The following is a 25,418-nucleotide window of genomic DNA, read 5'->3' as shown; positions in this document are numbered from 1 at the left end:
CGGGAAGAGTGAGCAGAGAGATGACCTCATCAGTGGGATACTCCTTCATTATCCAGTTGGTGGTTGGAGGAGGGGAAAGGGGGGTTAATTGACCGAGCTGTATTGCTTAAAGTGGAACTAGACCTACTCAAATCAACATTATTTTTAATCCTTGGGTCAGACATATACCGAGTGTTTGTTCAACTCTCTGACGCTTTTACTCCTAGAAGGAAAAAAGCTGCGTATTGCACATGTATTTAGGGGCGCCATGCGTTTGAGCGTTAATGCATTCCATTGGCCAGACTATTCATTTATTCTGGTCATTGGGATGCAATAACACTCAAAGGTGAGGGCTAATCACTCGCATGCAGAGGCAGACCATCCATTAAGGGTGCACGGGTGAAACCCCCCCACCCATCAATGCGTCCGGCCCCTTTAAGGACACCGGAGCATAGATTCCAAAGCGTTTTTTTTGAGGCACCGATTAGAGCCAGAGGCTCTAATAGGCTTCAATATAAGGTGGGCTCGGTCGCAGAGAGTGCACTCCGATCCCACCCAGGTGTGTTACAACAGCGAATGAATATTTGCTGTTTTAACGCTAAACCTCCTCCAGCCAATCAGGAAGCCGGTTTTGACACCAGTCACCCAACTGGCCGAAAGGACAGGCGATCCAATTGGATGTCTAGGAGGATGTAGGGAGGAGGTGGAAACCGCCATGGAGGAGAGGACACAGAGCCACTGCACCACGCTGCCTGCCACCCGCCGTCGCCAATGGGGTAAGTGCCGGACTGACCTGCAAACAGCAGGGGGATGGGCGCCACTCGGCTTGGTGAGGGGGGCGGTGGATGTTCGTTGACCCTCCCCTCCCCCAAAAAAAAAAAAAAGAACCCACCAGCTGCCACCGCTCACATGTAGTCTCTGCATGAGAGATTACATGCAAGTGGCTGCAATTATCTGCAGGAGCCAGCAGCATCCCATTGCTTTCAATTGGGCTGCCTACTGCATATAATGGCAGGATGATTATTAAGCACATTAAGGTTATGCTGAAGCACGTTTTACTGTGTGAAATGCGTTAACAGTCCTTGTCAGTGCGTTGGAGTCGTGATTCATGCAAGTGCTACTAAACCCAGGAGCCTGTATTCACTATATCTGGTCTCCCACAGTACACAGAACATGGAAATGCAATTATTTTAGTAAATATAAACTACTAAATAACTTTTATCAGCAGTATATAGCAGTCTTGTGACTTCTATCAGTTCCTGGTTAAAGCTTGTAGGAGGAGGTAGAGTTTTCATTCCCCTCTGACTGTCCTATGAGGCTGCATGACCCCCGACTAGGGGGTTGACCGATATCTGGGCCCATACAGATACAGATTTTTCGGCCAACAGCCAACATCGGGTGCATTTAAAGTTTTGAAAAATCAACACAAATTCTACACAAATCTGGTATAAACTGAACGTGTTTCTTAAAATTTTAAATATTAAAAGTAAAAGTAAAACAACTGGCAAAAATAAAGTGCTTTAAAAATAATAAATAGCTTCCCAAAACATAGAAAAATGGCATAAATACCTATAAACTGCACACTGACCAATAATCGGTAATATCGGTACATTTCTGGCCCATACCAATTATCTGAAAGTTTGCAAATATCGACCCTAATAATCGGCCTCTTCAATAAATCGGTCGACCCCTATCCCTGACTCTCTGGACAGTACTGATTGGCCCAGTGCTTATCAAATGCACCCTTCCAAGAAAAAAAAAGAAAAAACACTATTTAGCAAAACACACCAAACTGAGCATGTGCAGAGTGCCCCCAAGGCTCTGTACTATCAGGAGATGGGTTGAGGACAGTGGAGGATCAGAGCAGACAGGATCAAACAGCCTTTTTGCACAATGAAGAGGATTAATACCTTAGGTTCCACAGTGAGTCTAACAAGCATGCTTTACTGCATATACAGACTGATTTTACTGTTAGTAACACTTTAATAGATTTTATTAAACCGAAGACGTTTTATCTGGTACATCGTTGGAGTGCGGTCAGCCTTTTTTTTTTCCTTTTATCGGATGCCGCAATCACGGATCGGACTGGCACCTGTTGATGTCCAGAGAGGCGGGTAGGTCAAACATTCACCTGGAGCGGTTCATTTGTTGCTTTTAATGGGGGTCTCCCCGACGCATTCCAATCGTGGGAACCCATGCTGCATCTAACCTGCGAATTCACCCTAAAAGTCCACATTTGTAACACCCAAGAACCTCTGTAGATGTGAAAAATGATAGAAAAGTACACAAAAGCCGACAGCCCATAAGATAAAGAAAACAAACCGTCCCTGTATAAACATATAGGTTAGTCATAAGAGGATCGGCGTGCCATCTTGTGTGCCCGGCACTCGCTCTGACTCATCGTGATCTGGAGTTTATCTATCATATGCCTCAGATTTTGTTGTGGCACAAGGCGGCCGGCCCAGACATTGCGTCTAAACAAAAAACGGTAAACACGCCAGCTTGTCCGGGGCTTCAACCTTCGGGAGGAGATAAATTATGGGGAGAAGACTGTTATGGTGCATTTGCAAAATCGATGATGATTTGTAGGCGGAATTACAGACCAGAACATCCCATGCTGATCTATCTTCCTAATTAAAATAAAGAATGTCTATGCAATTTAAATCAGTTATTTAAAAATGAATGCTCCAAAACTGCTGAAGCCACACCTTTTAACAGGCCGATGCCAGGAGCTCAACTGGCCTATGAGACTCTAGGAATGGCTTGTGCCCTGACCATGCATGGTAAAAACAACAATGCCAACCCTTGCAGCTCCTTAAACTTGCTCACCCGTTGCTTCTCCGCCACTCTGTTCAGCTGCAGAGGGGGGAAGTATACACTTTTTAGGTATGCGATTCGCTCACGTTCCTCCCACATGACAAGGCTGGTGCTTGGCTATTGGCTGTCCAGGGCACCCAGTGATGTCACACAGGGAAGGGGGTGTGAGTATTCAGCTCCGCCTAAGCTCAAACTCACAAACTGAAGCTAGAACAAGGTCTGTTATTTAGCTCAGGGGCTGAATGGAGCAGAAGGAGAGCAAAAGGAAGGCAAATATGAGCAGTTGCTGGGACTAGCATTAAAGTAAAAACGTTTTCTAGCCCTACATGGTCTGGTTCACTTTAAAAAAGGGGTTGTAAACCCTCGTGTTTTTTTTTTCACCTTAATGCATCCTATGCATTAAGGTGAAAAAACACCTAGCAGTCACCGGCCCCTCCATTTTACTTACCTGAGCCCCTCCATCTCTTCGGCACGGACGCACTGTCCCCCTCTCCACAGGGTCTCGGCTCTTGATTGGATAGATTGATAGCAGAGCAGCCATTGGCTCCCACTGCTGTCAATCCTATCCAATGATGCGGAGCCAAGTCCGACATTCGTGTCTGTGGATGCAAATGCTGGACTCGGGAGTGCGCCCGCAAGGTAACCCCCTCGGGAGATGTGGGAAGGAGCCGCGAGAGCCGCCGAGGGACCCCAGAAGACGGTGTTCGGTGCCACTCTGTGCAAAACGAGCTGCACAGTGGAGGTATTATTGGTTTGTTAATTTAAAAAAAAAACGATTCTTTACAATCACTTTAAGGTGTCACCCTCTCAAATCATAATTTAGAGCTTACACAGGGCTAAGGACTCCATCCTTAACGTAACAGTGCTGGGTGACTAAGCAGCCAATTCCTATGCACTACCCACCCAGGGAAAGAAAGGTGGTGAGACAATGGGGGTTATTTACTAAATGCAATTCTACTGTGCACTTGGAAGTGCAGTCGCTGTAGGTCTGAGGGGGACATGCAAGGACAATAAAAAAAAAAAAACAAACAGCATTTTTTGCTTGCACATGATTGGATGATAGAAATCAGCAGAGCTTCCCCTCCGATCTACAGTGACTGCACTTCCAAGTGCATTTGTAGTGCACAGTAGATTTGCTTTTAGTAAATCAACCCCATAGGCTTGCCATACTTGGAAGTACTGGGCAAGTCTCTGCCGCCCCCCCATGTTGAGGGCATGTGGCCTGGCATTATTATTTCAGGTACTTGTATAGCGCTGTCAATTTACACAGCGCTTTACATATTTATTATACATCTACATCAGTCCCTACCCTCAAGGAGCTTACAATCTATATAATTCAGGAGTGGGAAGGCTCGCTCAACCCCCCCCTCCCCCCCCCCTTTCCTGGCCTGCCAGGCTGCATACAATGGTCTGGTATAGATTTTGGAGGCAACACCACCTCAGTTTTTTTTTGTGTTGTTTTTTAAATATGGCGTTAGTGTTCCCCTTTAAGATCCATACCAGACCTAAGAGTCTGGTATAGATTGGGGGGGGGGCGGTTTTTGAAGGTTTTTTTTTTGGTTAATTTGGCTGTTTTTTTTTTCACGATTTGTTATTGCCGGCAGTTTTTTTTTTTTTTTTTTTTTACATTCAGCGGTCAGCGGGGAACAACTCATACATAGTTAAGCACGCGGCTTCCTGGCCCTCTCCTTAACAACAAGATTTCCTATCATTTGAGCCCAGTCTTGCCACACAGAGTTAATCCATCTCTGAGCAATCCTCTTTTATTGTTCAGTGAGATGAATCTTGACAAACAGAGAAATACTTTGTCAAATCCTCCCCCTTGCTGTGAGTGACAGGTGATTTACATATCTCGTGCACTAGCCTAAGAGACATGCATTATTTTTAAATTCCCTCCCACTCCTTTCTTCTGCTGCTCTGCAAGGATTGGCTGTTCCACACCTCAGCATGATTTGGCATGCTGAAGTCATGTGTGGACTTTTCTGGGTTTTGACTGGATGTTAGTGATCATAGCAGAAGTTCAGTGTAAGAAATACACAGGAGAAAATGCATGTTGATAAGGGGCGTGTAGAGGTGGGCGGGGAGTCTACTGACATAACGACTCCACCCACTGAGCCCTGAAAAACAGACTCACCCACAAAACCTGCAGTTTTTCAGGTCTCATAGCAGACAGAGAGGAGACATTTGACAGGTAAGTATACATGCATGAGGCATATATATCCTTCTAGATAACCAATATTGCAGTAGTTGAAGGGCGGCACAGTGGTGTAGTGGGTAGCACTGTCACCTAGCAGTAAGAACGGTTGCTGTACATGCAAACTCCAACCACGACACTACCTGCCTGGAGTTTGCAAGTTCTCCCTGTGCCTGCGTGGGTTTCCTCCGGGTACTCCGATTTCCTCCCACACTCCAAAGACATGCAGGTAGGTTAATTGGCTTCTGTCCAAAATTGGCCCTAGTGTATGAATGGGGACCTTGGATTGTGGGCTCCTTGAGGGTAAGGATCGATGTGAGTGTGCAATATACAGGGATAGGGACAATTGTAGACACTCGCTCAGGTTGAACTGGATGGACTGGTGTCTTTATTCAACCTTACTAACTATGTAACTAGTTTAGAAAGCATGAGAGTGGGTTTACATCCACTTTAAAGTAAACCTGCTGTTTTTCCCTGCTTGGGTAAAGTTCAAGTGGGAAGTGGGGCCTCCACTCTTGGTTGGACAGATAGATACAAAGTCATAGGCTATTAGGAATGGTCCTTATAAAACTACTTGAGAAAATGCTAAAAAAAATGTAAATTACGTCATTTGAAAAATTGTTGATAAAGATGGGAGACTTACTGGAGTTGTCTTGGTTGTTGTACTGCCACTGTGTGCTGGATATAAAGGACGGTTCTGGCGAGCCGGGTCTGCAGTTCTCCACCATCTGCTGAGTGATATGCCTGACTGTCTCTTTGTTTTTCCTATTCTTCCGCCGCCCGTTATTCTGCCAGCTGTCCCCCTGCTCCACGTAAACAGCCTGATCGCCCTTGCCACCGCCAATGTAATGGGTTGGGGAGTCCTGCTCCTCTTTCACACGCAATGGTCCGTAACATCCATCGCTGGCCCAGAGAGAAGACACCTCGTCCTGACTGTCCACTTTCTGTTCGCCGTCCTCCTTCCCGTAGCTGCTGCCGCCTTCATGGCAGCTGGCGATGGCCGAGTCCCCGGAAGAGTTGGTGGGACTCGTCCTCCTCGTCAGCCAGGGAGAGATGCTGCGGCCGGCCACCACCGCAGAAAGGAGGGCCTCGGCGCTGCTGGACGGCGCGCCCATGTCGTAGTCGGTCAGATCCTCAGAAGACTCGTTCTTTATGCTGATGTCCAGCGCGGCCTTGATGAAGCTGTGGCAGGCTTGGACGATGTCCGTCATTTGGAGGTAGCTGGCTGCGGACATCACCTCAATGACGTTCTTGCTGGTCAGTGCCAAGTGGGCCGAGTACATGAAGTCTATGATGGCCTTGAAGCCCTGGGCGGTGACGATGTCCAGCTGGGTGACGGTGGTCTGTTCGGACGTTTTCTGCACCTGGCAGTAAAGGGTTTTAAAGTAGCGGCTGCTGCCCAGGAGGACGTTTTTGTGCGCCTTGAAGACCTTGCCCTCCACGATGATGCAGACGTCGCACAGGATGCCATGTTGGCGCTGTTCGTTCAGCTCGTGCAGCAGTTGCCGGTAGTGTGACGGTATCTCCATGTCCTCCTTGCGGTTATTCATTTGTGGACGTCTTTGTTCAGCTGTCCCAAGAAATGCTGTTGGTGGAGAGAAAATGCATGGATAGAATTACTAATTATTTAAAAGGAACATGGCACTTTTTCTTACGTTTAGGACACAAATTAAAGAAGTTTGGGCTATATAAAAAAACAAAACAAAAAAAAAAAATAAAAAAAAAAAAACACACACACGTTACCTCCATACTGCAGCATTGGCTTGATGCTTTAGCTGTCCCCTACTGACTCTAAACAAAAGAATCGGTCAGCTTGGAGCGGAAAGCTGTGACTGTCAGTCACCACTCTCCGCTCAGCCCCAATAAAACGCTCACTGCAGCGCCTTGCTAGAGAGGTGGCCAGCAACACTGGCTTCAAGTCTCAGCCACGTGCTGAGAGGTGGAGCCAGCTGTCAATCAGGTGGCTGGGGGATCCCGACAGTGTGGTCAGGATTCTTCCAGAGCCTAGGGCGGCTCTGTTACTCCAGCATTCACTATATCTGGTCCACTCAGGAGCCTGCATTCACTATATCTGGTCCCCCCCAGGAGCCTGCATTCACTATATCTGGTCCCCCCAGGAGCCTGCATTCACTGTATCTGGTCTCCCCAGGAGCCTGCATTCACTATATCTGGTCCCCCCAGGAGCCTGCATTCACTGTATCTGGTCGCCCCAGGAGCCTGCATTCACTATATCTGGTCGCCCCAGGAGCCTGCATTCACTATATCTGGTCTCCCCAGGAGCCTGCATTCACTATATCTGGTCTCCCCAGGAGCCTGCATTCACTATATCTGGTCTCCCCAGGAGCCTGAATTCACTATATCTGCTCTCCCCAGGAGCCTGCATTCACTATATCTGCTCTCCCCAGGAGCCTGCATTCACTATATCTGCTCTCCCCAGGAGCCTGCATTCACTATATCTGGTCTCCCCAGGAGCCTGCATTCACTATATCTGGTCTCCCCAGGAGCCTGCATTCACTATATCTGGTCCCCCCAGGAGCCTGCATTCACTATATCTGGTCTCCCCAGGAGCCTGCATTCACTATATCTGGTCTCCCCAGGAGCCTGCATTCACTATATCTGGTCTCCCCAGGAGCCTGCATTCACTATATCTGGTCTCCCCAGGAGCCTGCATTCACTATATCTGGTCCCCCCAGGAGCCTGCATTCACTATATCTGGTCTCCCCAGGAGCCTGCATTCACTATATCTGGTCTCCCCAGGAGCCTGCATTCACTACATCTGGTCTCCCCAGGAGCCTGCATTCACTACATCTGGTCTCCCCAGGAGCCTGCATTCACTATATCTGGTCTCCCCAGGAGCCTGCATTCACTATATCTGGTCTCCCACAGAACATGGAAAGTGCAATTATTTTAGTAAAAATAAACTGCTAAATACCTTTTCTCATCAGCAGTGTATAGCAGTCTTGTGACTTCTATCAGTGTCTGGCCTAGCACTAATAAAAGTTGGACAGCGCTGATTGGCCCTCTGCTGATCACATGCACCCTCCCCCCCAAAAAAATAAATAAATAAAAACCTTTCTAGCAATAGAAGATAAGCTGAGCAGAGTGCCTCCAAGGCTCTGTACTATCAGGAGATGGGGGGACAGTGGAAGAAGGGGAGGATTAGAGAAGACAGAATAAAACAGCTTCTTTTTTTTTCACAATGTGGAGGAGGATTAACCCATTAGGTTCCACAGCGAGTACAACAATCATGCTTTACTGCATATACAGCCTGATTTTGCTGTTGTGGGTTTAGTAACACTCTAAGGCAGGGGTCTCGAACCGGTGACCCTCCAGCTGTTGCGAAACTACAAGTCCCATGAGGCATTGCAAGGCTGACAGTGACAAGCATGACTTCCCTCAGGCAGAGGCATGATGGGACTTGTAGTGCCGCTACAACTGGAGAGCCACCAGTTTGAGACCCCTGCTTTAAGGTTAAAACAAATAAAAAAACTTCCAGTACAGTTTTTTATTTTTTATTTTTTTTAGAGCTGTTTAAACAATGCCTGACCTTCCTAAACAATCCACTCAATTCATAGGGAAACAGGCAGGGCCTTACACTACACAGATTTAAATGTAACGAAGATTGCACAGGTATCGGACTGTAAGGTGCATTTGGCAGGCTTTGCACACAGATCGCACAATGCGATTATTTAGCGGCACCACGCAAGCGACTACCCAAAACAATGGACTTATTTTCTATATGAAAAGATGCATTACACAGGACTGTACAGCCAGGTTGTAATGCATGCATGCAACCGTGGAACTACAAACCCCAGCTGGCCTGGTACATACCAACAGCCAAAAGTTGCTCACATTTTCTTGGAGATAATGGAGGAGGTGGAGGGGGGGGGGGAGGGGGGAGCGTCCTAGCATGCATGTCTTTCCTCTTGAAGATCAAAAAGGGTTTTGAAGAGGCAGGAACCCACGTCTGAGTGCATTCCACAATCAGGGAACATCAAAGCGGGGCACACCCCCCCCCCCCCCCACCTCTTCCCTCATTCCTCTACCCCCTGCCCACACCCTAATGGAGCTTGCTTAGGGTGGAGAATTCCGGGCCTAAAAACAAAAATCCCCGAGATTAATGTCAACTAAAGAGAGCAGCTCAAGGAGGAGACAGCGAAGATCAGCAGATAAACATTACAGCCTTAGAAAAATACACAGCTATTGTGGATCAGGCCTACAACCAATAAAAAGGGGCGGTGGCGTGCCGCAAACTGACGCCATTTTCACCGGTGTAGGCTAAAAATACCCCTTTTCCAGACAAAATTTATACAACTTTGCAACAGAAAACATTTATTTTTTATTTTTTTATGGCAGCCGTTTAAATCCGATTGTCTTTTTTCCCCCTTAACCACTTAAAAGACCAGGCCTCTATTTCAGACTTGGTGTTTACAAGTTAAAATTTTTTATTTTTTTTGCTAGAAAATTACTTAGAACCCCCAAACATGAAACATTTTTTTTTCCTGAACTCCCTAGAGAATAAAACGGCGGTCGTTGCAATACTTTTTGTCACACCGTATTTGCGCAGCGGTCTTACAAGCGCACTTGTTTTGGGGAAAAAAAAAAAACACAACAGTAAAGTTAGCCCAATTATTTTTTTAATATATTGTGAAAGATAAAGTAAATTGATAGCCAACACGTCACGCTTCACAATTGCGCCCGCTCGTGGAATGGCGTCAAAATTTTACCCTTAAAAATCTCCAGGCGACGTTTAAAAAAAAAAATTCTACAGGCTGCATGTTTTGTGTTAGCACTTGTACACACAGTTGAACATTCCGACAACAAAATCTGTCGGATTTTGTCCGAAACTGGCGTTGCATACACGCGGTCGGACAAAGTTGTCGGAAAATCCGATCGTTCGTAACGTGATGACGTTATTTTGTTACGACAGGACTATATAGGTTCAGGCTAGTAGCCAATAGCTTTGGTCTAGGAATTTGATCTGAGCATGCGTGGCACTTTGTCCGATCGGAATTCTCTACAAATGATCGGACAAAGTCCAATCGGATCATGTTGTCGGAAAATTTTATAGCCCAGCTCTAAAACTTTGTCGGTCGGATATTCCGACGGAAACAGTCTGATGGAGCCCACACACGGTCGGATTATCCGACAACACGGTCCGATGGGAGATTGTCCGTCAGAATGTCCGACCGTGTGTACAAGGGCTTGACAGAAGAGGTCTAGGGCTAGAATTATTGCTCTCGCTCTACCAATCGCGGTAATAACTCACATAGTCACATAGTTAGTCAGGTTGAAAAAAAGACAAAAGTCCATCCAGTTCAACCACAAAAAAAATAAAAATATTAATAATAATATCATATAATCTCATTTACCCAATTCTATACCTACAGTTGATCCAGAGGACATGTGTGGTTTGACCACCATTTTCATATGTGGGTGCTGCTCACGTATGCGTTTGCTTCTGCGCGCGAGCTTGTCGAGACGGGGCGCTTTAAAAAAAAACGTTTATTTTTTTCTTATTTTACTTGATTTGATTTATTTTTTCACTGTTTAAAAAAATAAAAAAAAATAAAAATTGGGTCACTTTTATTCCTATTACAAGGAATGTAAACATCCCTTGTAATAGAAAAAAGCATGACAGGTCCTCTTAAATATGAGATCTGGGGTCAAAAAGTCCCCACATCTCATATTTGGACTTAAAAGCAATAAAAAAATAAAATAAAAATAATTAGAAAAAATGACATTGAAAAAACGTGCCTTTAAGAGGTATGGGCGGAAGTGACGTTTTGATGTCACTTCCGCCCTCCTATGGTATAGAGACGAGTGGGGGCCATCTTAGCCTCACTCGTCTCCATACCCAGGCACGGACAGGACCTGATCGCCTCCGCCGCTACCAACAGCTCCGGTAAGCGGCGGGGGTGCAGGAGAGCGGCGGGAGGGGGGGGTGGCACCTCTCCCGCCTCCGATAACGGTGATCTCGCAGTGAACCCACGACTGGCGCCTGAAGCGATGGATATCACGGTTGTGGCAGCAGCTGCTGCCGTTACCGAGATATCCCTCTTCAAAAAATGGACGTACATCGTTGCGCGCCGGTCGTAAAGTGGATATACAGTATATCTCCTCTAATAGTATATACAGTATATATCTCCTCGAAAAGTATATACAGTGTCTCTCCTCTAATAGTATACACAGTATTTATCTCCTCTAATAGTATATACAGTATATCTCCTCTAATAGTATATATCTCCTCCAATAGTATATACAGTATATCTCTTCTGTCTGTTATTCTCAGAGTGGATTAGATATTTCGCTCTCTAACCATATAGTTGGTTATTTATATTTACCACTGCATAGATATTTAAAGTGGAGCTCCACCCTAAAGTGGAACTTCCGCTCATCGGAACCCTCCCCCCCCCCTCCGGTGCCACAATTGGCACCTTTCAGGGGGGAGGGGGGAATCTATGGGCATTTATACCAGTTCCAGCCCCCCTCCCACTGTCTGCTGGGAAACACAAGGGTCCCAGAGACAGAAGCAAGGACCGTCCGTATTGCACAGCGCTACTTGCGCATGCGCAGTAGGGAACCCAGGAAGTGAAGCCGCAAGGCTTCACTTCCTGATTCACATAGCGAAGATGGCGGCGGCAGCACCCGAGAGCCGAGCGACAGATCGGCTTCGGGTGCCGACATCGTGTGTGCGCTGGACGGGTAAGTGTACATATTTTAAAAGTCAGCAGCTGCAGTATTTGTAGCTGCTGACTTTTAAAGAAAAAAAAAAAAAACAGCGGAACTCCGCTTCAAAGAATAAATTGCCTTTTTTTTAAACGTTACATATTAACTGATTTATACACCACAATTTTTTTTATGGTTATTAACCGAATGATCGAAACTATAAAATTGGCCAACTAATTGATTATGAAAATAATCGTTAGTTGCAGCCCTACACACTTTTCAAACAGCACAAGCGGATGACACTAGAAGACAGCCATCGTGGTGTGACAACCTTTTCCCACAGACTGGTCACCCAGCTGGCTGCACGCCTAACCTTGTGGCTTTCACACATTTGAGATGGATTTTCTGTGGAAATTCTGTACGCAGATGGCATAGCCTGATACGATTACTGTCACCATCTCTGATTACTGGGCAGATAACGGGCAGTGCAAGATGACCGTTTCCACCGCCCCAGGGAGGAAAACGAGATGCCATTAAAGTCAGGTATTCGGCTAAAAAAAAAAAAAAAAAATGCTAAAGGAGGGGACGGCATAACTCATGCTGCACACACACACAAGCTGGAGCAAAATATAAAAAAATGACTGCACATGTATTAACCACTTCAGCTCCAGAAGATTTACCCCCCTCCTTCCCGACCAGGCTATTTTTTGCGATACGGCACTGCGTCGCTTTAACTGTTGTAACAATCATAATTCATACTTGTATAGATATATACTACATTGAATACTTAAACATGTACTCTCTTGTTTTTAAATATACCAACACCTACCCAGTATCTGTCCTGAGGAAGCTAATATTTTAGTGAAACGCGTCGATGAGCACGTTCTTGGAGGCATTACTGGATCAGAAAATTTTTCTTTTACCTTGATACAGTATTAAATGAATCTTTGTACCATAGGTCCAGTCCTCTATAACTGCATTATTGGGCAACGGTGTCCATACCGGGTGTTTATATGTTTGTTAACTATGTTGTAATAATATCTCTCTCTCTCTCTCTCTCTCTCTCTCCCTCTCTCTCTCTCTCTCTATATGTATATACACACACACACACACACAATGATTTATGCCACTTGTTCAACATTGAAAAATTCAAAGAAAAATTCTGTTTAATAAAAAATATTCAAAAGTTATTCCATAATAAAAAATAAAAAAACAATATTGTGTGAACAAGGTCATCCTAATTTTATTGCAGCGGTACAAAATTAACAGTTCCAACATGTTTTGCCAGGAAGGGCTTTTTCAGGAGAAGATAACCGTTGATACTTTAAAGTGTTACTAAAACCACAACAGTAAAATCAGTCTGTATATGCAGTAGAGCATGCTTGTTATACTCAACCTAAGAGGTTAACCCTACGCATTGTGTTAAAAAGGCTGTTTGATCCTGTATGCATAGATCCCCCTCTTCTTCCACTGACTCCAGAACAGGTGCAGATAAGACAGAGTTACTGGAGTCAGGCTGCACATACTTATGTGTATTGCTAGAGAGTTTTTTTTTCCCCTTGGGAAGATATATGTGATCAGCACCGCCCAGACAGAGATTTAGGGGTCCTGGATGCTCATAGAACAGCTTAGTGCAGTATGAAAGCTCCTCCTACAAGCCTTAACCAGGAACTGATAGAAGTCACAAGACTGCTATATACTGCTGGTGAGAAAGGGTATTTAGCCGTTTATATTTACTAAAATAATTTCATTTCCATGATTTTAGTGAATGCAGGCTCCTGTGGAGACCATATATAGTGAATGCAGGCTCCTGGGGAGACCAGATATAGTGAATGCAGGCTCCTGGGGAGAGCAGATATAGTGAATGCAGGCTCCTGGGGAGAGCAGATATAGTGAATGCAGACTCCTGGAGAGACCAGATATAGTCAACGCAGGCTATTGGGGAGACCAGATATAGTGAATGCAGGCTCTTGGTGAGAGCAGATATAGTGAATGCAGGCTCCTGTGGAGACCGGATATAGTGAATGCAGGGTCCTGGGGAGACCAGATATAGTGAATGCAGGGTCCTGTGGAGACCAGATATAGTGAATGCAGGGTCCTGTGGAGACCAGATATAGTGAATGCAGGCTCCTGGGGAGACCAGATATAGTGAATGCAGGCTCCTGGGGAGACCAGATATAGTGAACGCAGGCTCCTGGGGAGACCAGATATAGTGAACGCAGGCTATTGGGGAGACCAGATATAGTGAACGCAGGCTATTGGGGAGAGAAGATATAGTGAATGCAGGCTCCTGGGGAGAGCAGATATAGTGAATGCAGGCTCCTGGGGAGAGCAGATATAGTGAATGCAGGCTCCTGGGGAGAGCAGATATAGTGAATGCAGGCTCCTGGGGAAACCAGATATAGTGAATGCAGGTTCCTGGGGAAACCATATATAGTGAATGCAGGCTCCTGGGTTTATTAACACTTTAAGACTGTATTTATATTCTGTTTTCTCAAAGTTTCAGCGGTTGTCTGCCCCTGAAGAAGCCAGGCGAAACATGTTGGAACTGTTACTTTTCATATCATTGCACTAAAATGAGGACAGCAGGACCTTGTTAACCCAATGTTGGTTTTTATTTTGGAATATTTTAACTATGTAATCTAATAAACGTTTGAATAATTTATAACAGTATATGGATTCACAAGCTTGTCTGTTGGCACCTTAAAAGTACCCTATCCAAGTTTCTTGAGAAGTTTTCAGTTATTGGGGATGTGGTGCTGTTTATAGTTGTCAATTACCCAAAATGAATAAAGGCTGAGTGTTGTAAGCAACCCTGTCAGTGGTTTGTCTCATCAATGTAAACCGATACATTTTGCTGGAGAGTTTGCGCTGTGAAAAACAAAACAGACTTGCTGGCTGGATCACCAGATGAAAATAGAAAAAAAGAAAGCATAAAAAAAAAAAAAAAAAAAAAAAAAGGAAACGAATGCAGCCATAAGAATTGGTAAGCTGCAATATAATAAAATGTTTGCTTTTGGGTTTAATACCGCTTTAAGTGTTAGAACCCCTGGAGAGCTGGTACCCCTTTACCTCTGCCCCCAGAGAAGTATCATTTTTCTATAACAACGGGTTTTGTTCCGTGGAACACTCAGAGGAGAGTAAAACGGGCACAATGATATGTAAGAGGACGAAGGACTTACCGGGTGCAGAGAATCGCGGCTCTCTTCAGTAATCTTCACAGTGACAGAATGTCAGAGACGCTGCTGGCATGATGTCATGTACACGGGGGAGGAAGGTCGCGAAATCCCTGGAAATTATGATAAAATAAAATAAAAATTATAATAACATCTGACGCTATTCGCAGGAGAAAAACACAACGACGAGCCAGCATACCCTCCCCCAGCCTCGAAAACATGGAATAAAAATAATAAATAAATTAGAGACTTTATTTGAACGGCGGCTCCGCCCCACACCGAAGGTACCGTTTTCGTTTTGCCCTGGTGGATTGGATTACTTTATGGCTTTTTTATATCTCCGGCGGCAAGATTTCCCCATCGGCGTCTACGCCTCCCACCACACACAGGTGAGACTCCCTGGCAGTTGAATTCTACACTTCTTTTGTTTATTCCAGAAGATGGAGAACCCAATGGGGGGGCGCGTGACGCTACCATCTGACTCCGTCATTGGCTGTGGCAGTTCTTTCCACTAAAGACATTAAAGACCAGTATGGGATTTAAAAAAATAAATAAATAAAAAAAATCGCCAGCAAACTGAAATATCCATTCCGTACGGAGCTATCTAGTAATGGGAATGCGACGACTAGCTTTGCGACTTAGCTAATCAACCAATTAAAAGCCGACCTTTGATCAGCTGGTTTCTGAATGGTTATGGCGCAGCGCTGATCTGAATTCTATGTGACGGATCAGAACACGATAGTCTAAGCCCTTGTACACACGGTCGGAGATTCCGACAACCAAATCCATCGGAGTAATTCTGACGGATTAATTCCGGAAGAGGTCCGGAAGTGATGTTGCATACACGCGGTCGGACTAAGTTGTCGGAAAATCCGATCGTACGTAACGTGATGACGTTATTTCGTTACGACGGGACTACGTACAGGCTAGTAGCCAATAGCTTTGGTCTAGGAATTTGATCTGAGCATGCGTGGCACTTTGTCCGTCAGAGTAGGCTACACATGATCGGAGCATTTTGTTGGAAAAGTTTACCGGCAAGTTGGAAAACTTGGTCCGTCGGAAAGAGTCTGATGCAGACCACACACAGTCGGAATATCCGACAAAACGGTCCGATAGGAAACATTCCGTCAGAATCTCCGACCGTGTGTACAAGGGCTAAGTTGGTGAAGTGAAATTAGAAAAATATATATACACATAAAACTAATTTTTCAGAAATAAAAAACTGATAATTGGCATGTGCGTATGTATTCACCCCCTTTGTTATGAAGCCCATAAAAGGTTCTGGTGCAACCAATTACCTTCAGAAGTCACATAATTAGTGAAGTGATGTCCACCTGTGTGCGATCTAAGTGTCCCATGATCTGTCATTACATAGAAACACCTTTCTGAAAGGCCCCAGAGGCTGCAACACCTAAGCAACAGGCACCACTAACCAAAGCATGTAGAAACCATGAAGAAACCTAAGCGAGAGGCACCACTAACCAAACCATGAACAAACCATGGTCTTCATGCCATGACGACCAAGGAACTCTCCAAACAAGTAAGGGACAATGTTGTTGAGAAGTACAAGTCAGGGTTAGGTTATAAAAAAAATATCCGAATCTCTGATGATCCCTAGGAGCACCATCAAATCTATCATAACCAAATGGAAAGAAAATGGCACACCAGCAAACCTGCCAAGAGACGGCCGCACACCAAAACTCACGGACCGGGCAAGGAGGGCATTAATCAGAGAGGCAGCACAGAGACCTAAGGTAACCCTGGAGGAGCTGCAGAGTTCCACAGCAGAGACTGGAGTATCTGTATATAGGACGACAATAAACCGGACGCTCCATAGAGTTGGGCTTTATGGCAGAGTGGCCAGAAGCAAAAAACAAAATGGCAAGTTTTTAGTTTGTGAAAAGGCATGTGGGAGACTCCCAAAATGTATGGAGGAAGGTGCTCTGGTCTGATGAGACTAAAATTTAACTTTTTGGCCAAAGAAAACGCTATGTCTGGCCCAAACCCAACACATCACATCACCCAAAGAACACCATCCCCACTGTGAAACATGGTGGTGGCAGCATCATGCTGTGGGGATGTTTTTCAGCAGTCAGGACTGGGAAACTGGTCAGGGTTGAGGGAAAGATGGATGGTGCTAAATACAAAGATAGTCTTGAGCAAAACCTGTAGCACTCTGTGTGTGATTTGAGGCTAGGACGGAGGTTCACCTTCCAGCAGGACAATCACCCCAAACACACTGCTAAAGCAACACTTGAGTGGTTTAAGGGGAAACCTGTAAATGTGTTGGAATGGCCTAGTCAAAGCCCAGACCTCAATCCCATAGAAAATCTGTGGTAAGACTTAAAGATTTCTGTTCACAAGCACAAACCATCCAACTTGAAGGAGTTGGAGCAGTTTTGCAAGTGGAAATGGGCAAAAATCCCAGTGGTAAGATGCATAGAGACTTGTCCAATGCGACTTGGAGCTGTGATAGCCGCAAAAGGTGGCTCTACAAAGTATATATATATATACATACACATACATATATATATATATATATATATATATATATATATATATATATATATATATATATATATATATATATATATATATATATACACACACACATACACACACACACACATACATACACACACACACACACATACACACACGCATCACATGCACTAATATAGGAAAAAAAATTCCCATTGTAGAATTCTGGTTGACTGCCCCTTTAAGGAATGGCAAAACACAGCTCTCCCATGTTCTCCTGTCACTTTATAAACCACAGATTGCCCTCTTGGCATGTCAGGATGGGCTGGGTCACGGCAGACAAGTGGACCACGCCTGGGCTGTATGGCAGCCGTTAGCATCCTGGACAGAAATAGCACACACAGTCCTGACCGGCAAAAAGGTAAATATGCATACTGCAAACCACAGGGGCTGCGGAGGGGCTGACACCGGGGAATCAGTCTCACAAAAAAGAAAGAAGAAAAAAAAATCTACACAGATAACAAAATGCAACATTTGTTTCCTTTGGTGTTTTTGTTTGTTTGTTTTTAATGTTGAGTGTTGCAAAAGTTTGTTCTTATTTACAAAACGTGTTACATCAACTGACATTTTTTTTTTTTTTTTTTTTTTATTGGTTGATGTTTTTGTTGCACACTACAAAGGTTTGTTTTATTTACCATTTGAGGATTATTCATAAGGAAAAGCTTATAAAAAGTTGTGAAAATTAGGGACAGCCGACAGTCCCACTGATCTGATATAAAGCATAGAGTGGGAGGATGGATTGTCCAGTAATAAAAGTATGTTATTTGGGGGGGGGGGGGGGGGGGAGATTATAAAAATCAGACCCCTTAATGCTAGTGACAGGCAACAATATATACAGTATCTCCCAAAAGTAAGTACACCCTTACATTTTTTTTATATATATATATATACACATATACATACATACATACATATACACAAACACACACTAGATTACCAAACGTATTGCCTTTACACACACATGAGCTTTATTGGAATCCCAGTCTTAGTCCGTAGGGTTCAATATTGAGTTGGCCCACCCTTTGCAGCTATAACAGCTTCAACTCTTCTGGGAAGACTGTCCACAAGGTCTAGGAGTGTGTCTATGGGAATGTTTGACCATTCTTCCAGAAGCACATTTGTGAGATCAGGCACTGATGTTGGACGAGAAGGCCTGGATCAGGTTAAGGTCAGGACTTTGTGCAGGCCAGACAAGTTCCTCCACCCCAAACTTGCTCATCCATGTCTTTATAGACCTTGATTTGTGAACTGGTCCAAACCATTTGGTGGAGGGGGGTTATGGTGTGGGGTTGGACTTGGCCCCTTAGTTCCAGTAAAGGGAATTCTTAAGGCATCAGCAATTTGGACAATTTCATGCTCCCAACATCGTGGGAACAGTTTGGCGATGGCCTCTTCCTGTTCCAACATGACTGCGCACCAGTGCACAAAGAAAGGTCCATAAACGGATGGGTGAATTTGGGGTGGAGGAACATGACTGGCCTGCACAGAGTCCTGACCTCAACCCGATAGAAGACCTTTGGGATGAATTAGAGCGGAGACTGTGAGCCAGGCCTTCCCGTACAACATCAGTGCCTGACCTCACAAATATGCTTCTGGAAGAATGGTCAAACATTCCCATAGACACTCCTAAACCTTGTGGACAGCCTTCCCAGAGGAGTTGAAGCTGTTAATGCTGCAAGACTGAAATTCCAACAGCTTTGTCACCCTCCCCCAGCAGGGTGGGCATATTGACATACTGGTGCTGTCCGCCTACGGGGAGCGCCGACAGCACTGGGCTTTGTAAAGCATTGACCAGGACGGGAAGAGCCCTGAAAGGCGGCACTGCCCTCTGCCAATGATGTACTAGAGAGCAACTAGAAAAAAAATTGGCAAAAAACTGCATTTTTTGAAAATTTTGCCGTAGTGTTGCTTTGGATGTCAGTGCAGCGCTCGGCATTAACGGTCCCTCTTTTGAAAGCAAATCCTTCTGCCAGTTCTGTATGTATAGACCTCTTTAAAATGTATTATTTATTTGTTTTGAGCAGTGTTATACTACACCAAAGCAAGCCATAGATTATGCAAATTTTCTTTCCTACAATCACAAGTTGAAAGAAAAGAAAATTGCACAATACCCCCAACCAATCAACACATTGGGTGTTCATGGGGGGAATCCCTCCCACTGAGCTATTGTATTCTGACAGCGAGCGGTTTCTCCCCCCGTCAGAATACAATGGTCACTATACTGGTAGCTTTAACACGAAAAAAAAAAAAAACCCTGAAAGACTGGTTGTACTGCAGTCGATCCATTGATCAACTTCAACGCAACCAGCCTGCCCATAGATGGATCAAAATTCAGCCGGTAACTGCTAAACCAGCTAAATTTAGATCTGTCCATAGCTGGCCCAAACCTTTCATCCAACCTCGAAAATATCTGTTGCTTCAAAAGTTGCCCCCCCCCCCCCCCCCCCAACAGTATCTGGATTTCTAACCAAACAATACCCCAGATGTAGCATCACATTACTGCCCATTCATAAAGCTCAATCAGCGCTCATAACATGGAAATACATATATGTACACAAACTAATGTACACTGTGCAATGACCACAAAAACCAATAATAATGAAAATGAAATGTGCAATTCACACCCAAACTAAAGTCCATGTGCCATCATACAAAAGTTGTTTTAAAAACATAAACATAGCAGTCTTTAAATAAATGGTGAAAACAAATTGTGTGGATAGAAGTGGGATTCCATGTGACATCAATGTTGCGGTGAGGACACAGACAATAGAACCACCCCTGGTTAGTGGGGAGGCTCACCGGAGTGGGAGGACTCAAATGGGCATATGCTCAGCAAGTCAACAAGGCTTATGGTGTAACCACCAGAATATGGGACCTCCGTGTCTGTGTTCCAGATCAAGCTGTAAGGCAATCCAGTTGGTCAAGAGATGTCACCAAGAAGTGGTCTTCAGAAGCAGAGACCAAATCCTCTCACGTGTTCAAAATAGAATGACCAAAAAATACTCCCCTTAGTGCGAATCCCTATAAACTTAAAGCGGAGCTCCACCCTAAAAGTGGAACTTCCGCTGATTGGAACCCTCCCCCCCTCCGGTGCCACAATTGGCACCTTTCAGGGGGGAGGGGGGTGCAGATACCTGTATAGTACAGGTATTTGCACCCACTTCCGGCATAGATATCCGCAGAATCTGCGGGTATTTACGCCACTTCCTGCGGGTCCCCCGCTGTCTGCTGGGGAACACACGGTTCCCAGAGACAGCGGGGACCATCCTTATTGCACAGAAATATTTCAAAAAAATTTCTAAAAATTTACGCACATCGGCGCGCGACGGTCGTAAAGTGGATATACAGTATATCTCCTCTAATAGTATATACAGTATATATCTCCTCTAATAGTATATCTCTTCTGTCTGTTATTCTCAGAGTGGATTAGATATTTTGCTCTCTAACCATATAGTTGGTTATTTATATTTACCACTGCATAGATATTTAAAGTGGAGCTCCACCCTAAAGTTGAACTTCCGCTCATCGGAATCCCCCCCCCTCCGGTGCCACAATTGGCTCCTTTGACTTCCCGATTCCCATACTGAAAATGGTGGCGGCTGCACCCGAGAGCCGATCGAGAGATCGGCTTCGGGTGCCGACATCGCGGGCGCGCTGGGCGGGTAAGTGTCCTTATTTTAAAAGTCAGCAGCTGCAGTATTTGTAGCTGCTGACTTTTAAAAACAAAAAAACGGCGGAACTCCCTTTAAAGTTTATTCAAAGAAAATTGGAAACCCTCACATTTAGAAAGTGGATCGAGCGCTTAAAATTAAAGTTTGTGGGTAAAGCAGTGACATCAGTAGGGCTCGTCCAGATGCGTTTCGTCTAAAAAGACATCATCTGGGGTGAATAAAGCTCAATCATGCACCTTCTACAGTGCCAAAGATGATCTTCAACAAAACTCACACTGTACAATTGCGTGCAAAGAGACGCTCAGTTTTGGCATGATAGTACCTATTAGGACCATTACATTGTAATGTCTATACCTTGACACCTAGAATTAGATAATTGCCTCTTGTTCTTGTCTTTTGCTTCAAATTTTACATACATCTACATAACCCTTTTTTGTGTAGATCTCAAATCATAAATCTTTAAAAAAATAAATAAATAAATAAAGGCCAGTATAGGTAAAAACAAAAAAAAAAAAAAAAAAAAAACACTTGCAGATTTAACTAATCAGCATATAAATTATTTGTGGTCCACGTAGCAGCAGTGTGTCTTTTACCTACTTGAAGTTCCTTAAGGCTGGGTTCACACCATTGGCGCATGCGGCTCCCAACACGGGTTCGGTGCTTCCTGGTTCACCGTTTCAGGTCCGATTTCAGCCCGAATTTTGACCTGAAATGGACCAAAAGATGGACAGGGCTCCTGTGCAAATTCGTACCAGAGCTGCAGCAGAGAGATGTGAACCGGCTCCATAGAGAGGCGGTCAAAGTCTCCTGCTATTGCGACTTGGGTGTAGGGAACCTACATCCAATTCGCAATGGTGTGCACCCAGCCTTAGTGGCTTAGCAACATCTCTTCAGAACAGGTGTGTCCTAAACACTCTAGATTAGCCAATTTCAACCAGAGTTCCACGGAAGCGTAGGGCTCCTCCAGGGTTGTCAGGTGTTCTTTGGAGCTGTGTCTAACTGACCTCCCTTCTGATGGTGCCTGCATAGTTCCAAGTTCCATGTCACTTGGCAGAGCCAGTGCCATGACTGCAAAGGTGTCATACTGGTCACCCCTGTAATGCCGCGTACACACGAGCGGACTGTATGGCCTACTTAGTCCGTCATACAATCCGACGGACAGTCCGTCATACTTTCGAATGAACGGACTTGACCACACACGGATGCACAAACAGTCCGTCGAAAGCTTGCGCGATGACGTGTACAGCACGTACGACGGGACTAGAAATAGGAAGTCCAATACACAGCAAAGCACCCTTCCGCCGTGTAAATCCTTTCTGGGCATGCGCCATTCTTAGTCCGTCGAACTAGCCTACTGACGAGCGGATTGTCCGCTGAAACCAAAGTACGACGGACAGAATTTCGAAAAATCCGAAATACTTAGTACGCCGGACTGCACGCTGAAAAAGTCCGCTGAAGCCCACACACGAGCGGACTGTCCGCTGAAATGTGTTTCGACGGACTAAGTACGCCATACAGTCCGCCCGTGTGTACGCAGCCTAAGGGTGACATTATTCCCACTTACCACCACCACCAATGTAAGGGGCATTTTCCCAATGACCCCCAATAGAGTAATCTTACCAGGGAGTTTCCTGAGATGTGAAATTTATTTCAAGGGGTTCTCTCGGGTAAAAAAAAAAAAAAAAAAAGATTGAGAAAGGCTGATTGTAAGTACAGAGTAAACGTGCAGCTAAATATAGGCTAAATATAATAAAACAGCTCAAAATCAGACAAAATCTGTATATCGTCTGTATTTAGCCTCACACATATCCTGTAATTACGGTAAAGATTTCCTGTATTTAGAGCAGCCTCTCTTAACTAGGGTTCCTCCAAAAGGTTGCTTGGGGTTCTTTGAGCAATGAGCAATTTCTGCCTCTCAGATAAGTAACCACTCACAGCAATGATCTTTTGAGCTATTCGACCTCAAACGTTAAAAGCATTCTTCCCAGCAACCCTCACACTAATGTAGCAAGAGCTGGAGATATAATAATTATCAGCAGAGGTTCCCTGAGGTTGGAACATTATATTAAAAGGTTCCGGTGTGATAAAAAAAAAAAAAAAAAAAAAAAGGTTGATCTAGAGCAGCCAATCTTAACCAGGGTTCCATGAAAACCTACAGTTCCTCCAAAAGCAGGGTTTCTCAACCAGGGTCCCCTGGAGCACTAAGGTTCCTCCAGAGGTTGCTAGGGGTTCCTCGAGCCATAAGCAATTTCTGCCTCTCAGCTAAGTTCCCACTGACACCACTGATCTTTTTAACTATCTGTAAGGGGGTAATTCTTCCCAATGACACAAGTCTAAAGCCTTGTACACACGGTCGGAGAATCCGTCGGAATGCGTCTTATCGGACCGCGTCGTCAGATAATCCGACTGTGTGTGGTATGCATCGGACTGATTCCGTCCGAATCTCCATCGGACCCAATTTTCCAACATGTTGGAAATATTTCCCGACCAACTGGTTTGATAGGACATACTTCGATCATGTGTAGCGAATTTTGATCGGACCAAGTGCCACGCATGCTCAGATCAAATTCCTACATCAAAGCTATTGGCTACTAGCCTGAATGTAGTCCCATCGTAACGAAATTACGTCATCACGTTCTGAAAGATCAGACTTTTCGACAACTTAGTCCGACCGTGTGTATGCAACAGTTTCGGACACAATCCGTTGGACTAAATCTGACGGATTTGGTTGGCAGAATCTCCGACCGTGTGTACAGGGGCTAAGAAGAATTCTGCCCACTGACCATCACACTAAATGTATCACGAGTTGTAGAAATAGTCTTTTTTTTTTTTTGGAGGGGTTCCCCGAGACTGGAAAGTTATTTCAAGAGTTCCTCAGTGTTGAAATGGTTGAAAAAGGCCGATCAAGAGCTTGCTAGGGGTTTCTTGAGCAGTGGCCAGTTGGCCATAAGGTTCGATGCTGCTTGCATAGTTCCAGAACCACATAGCAAAGTCACCAGCATGACCACAATGATCTTTTTAGCCGTTTACTGTATAAGAGTGCCATTCTGACCATTGTTGGGGTTGCAGTCTTTCTACTGACCACCGCTGTTAGGGTTGAAGTCTTCCTAATGACCACCAATATAAGGGGTATTTTTTTCCCCACCAACCACCAAAAAATTGGTTTCATTAAGGGTTCCAAGAGACCTGAAAATATCTAAGCCCTTGTACACACGGTCGGACATTCTGAAGGAAAATGTCCGATCGGACCGTGTTGTCGGATAATCCGACCATGTGTGGGCTCCATCGGACTGTTTCCGTCGGAATATCCGACCGACAAAGTTTTAGAGCTGGGCTAAAAAACTTTCCGACAACATGATCCGATCGGACAAAGTGCCACGCATGCCAAGATCAAATTCCTCGACCAAAGCTATTAGCTACTAGCCTGAACGTAGTCCCGTCGTAACGAAATAACGCCATCACGTTACATACGATCGGATTTTCCGACAACTTTGTCCGACCGTGTGTATACAACACCGGTTTCGGACAAAATCCGACAAATTTTGTTGTTGGAATGTCCGACCGTGTGTACAAGGGCTTAGGGATCCCTCTTCGTAAAAAGGTTGAGAAAATCTGATCTACACATCCGTTCTTCTGAGGAAAGGGATTAGCCATAGCACGCCTTCATGGCGTTTTAAATGTACCTACAACAAAATAGATTTTAAAATGGGCACAAGAGCTCTCTGATTGATACAGAAAATACATAAAATTCCAGGCATTCCAATACGAAGAGCGTTATGGGATCTATTCTAGCACACCTCTTCCTACCAACATTCCTGATATGACCCACCCTGGGGGACTAAGGTCTGGTTCTCCTTATGCATGGAGGGCCACCATCCACTGAAAGGACGATCTGCGTGCAGACAGGTTGCGTACCATTTACATTTTTCCTATTTGATAGCAATCTGAGAAAGTTGGGGGATATGCTGAAAATGTTATTTTTATTTTTTTGCATATATAAGCCTTTTGCATCCGCCTCCCAAAATTCCACTGTAAATTAGACGAGATGCAGAGACGGGAGGTGCTGACGAGAAAGGTGAGGAGCGGTGTGGTATGACTTCCTCTTTAAACAGAAGAGGGTCCTATTTTTGAAGAAGGATGTACAAGTCTCAAAGACTGCGCCCACCACCACCAGACCGCAGGCATTAGATCCTACAAGCACAACTACCACGAGCTTCCTGCACGGTGGTCACATATGCAACACGTCAAAGGTGGGTGCATACTGTATGTACAGCATGTTCTTAAGACACACAACCGGAGTAAAACCAGCTAAACATCATCGACCTACATATTTTTGTAACTGATCCTTGGACACCAATAAACTACAGTAAG

The 25,418-nt window shown here is 44.8% G+C and overlaps 1 protein-coding gene across 2 annotated transcripts in view; it reads right to left on the bottom strand.

The window, feature by feature from the left end:
* The window catches only part of ZBTB46 (zinc finger and BTB domain containing 46), a 96,537-nt gene that overhangs the window by 52,984 nt on the left and 18,135 nt on the right, over positions 1-25,418 (bottom strand). For both annotated transcript variants that reach the window (XM_077460405.1, XM_077460406.1), the window contains exons 2-3: positions 14,842-14,948; positions 5,634-6,575 (exon numbers count right to left, since the gene is read on the bottom strand). In XM_077460405.1, coding sequence (XP_077316531.1) covers positions 5,634-6,540 — 907 coding nt within the window. In that variant the 5' untranslated portion in view covers positions 6,541-6,575; positions 14,842-14,948. The remainder of the gene's footprint in view (positions 1-5,633; positions 6,576-14,841; positions 14,949-25,418) is intronic.

Source organism: Lithobates pipiens, unplaced genomic scaffold, assembly GCF_037356315.1.
Source record: "Lithobates pipiens isolate NorthernLeopardFrog02 unplaced genomic scaffold, aLitPip1_a1.2 Scaffold_28, whole genome shotgun sequence".
NCBI classification, from domain to species: domain Eukaryota; kingdom Metazoa; phylum Chordata; class Amphibia; order Anura; family Ranidae; genus Lithobates; species Lithobates pipiens.
This window is presented reverse-complemented; position numbering and strand designations above follow the sequence as displayed.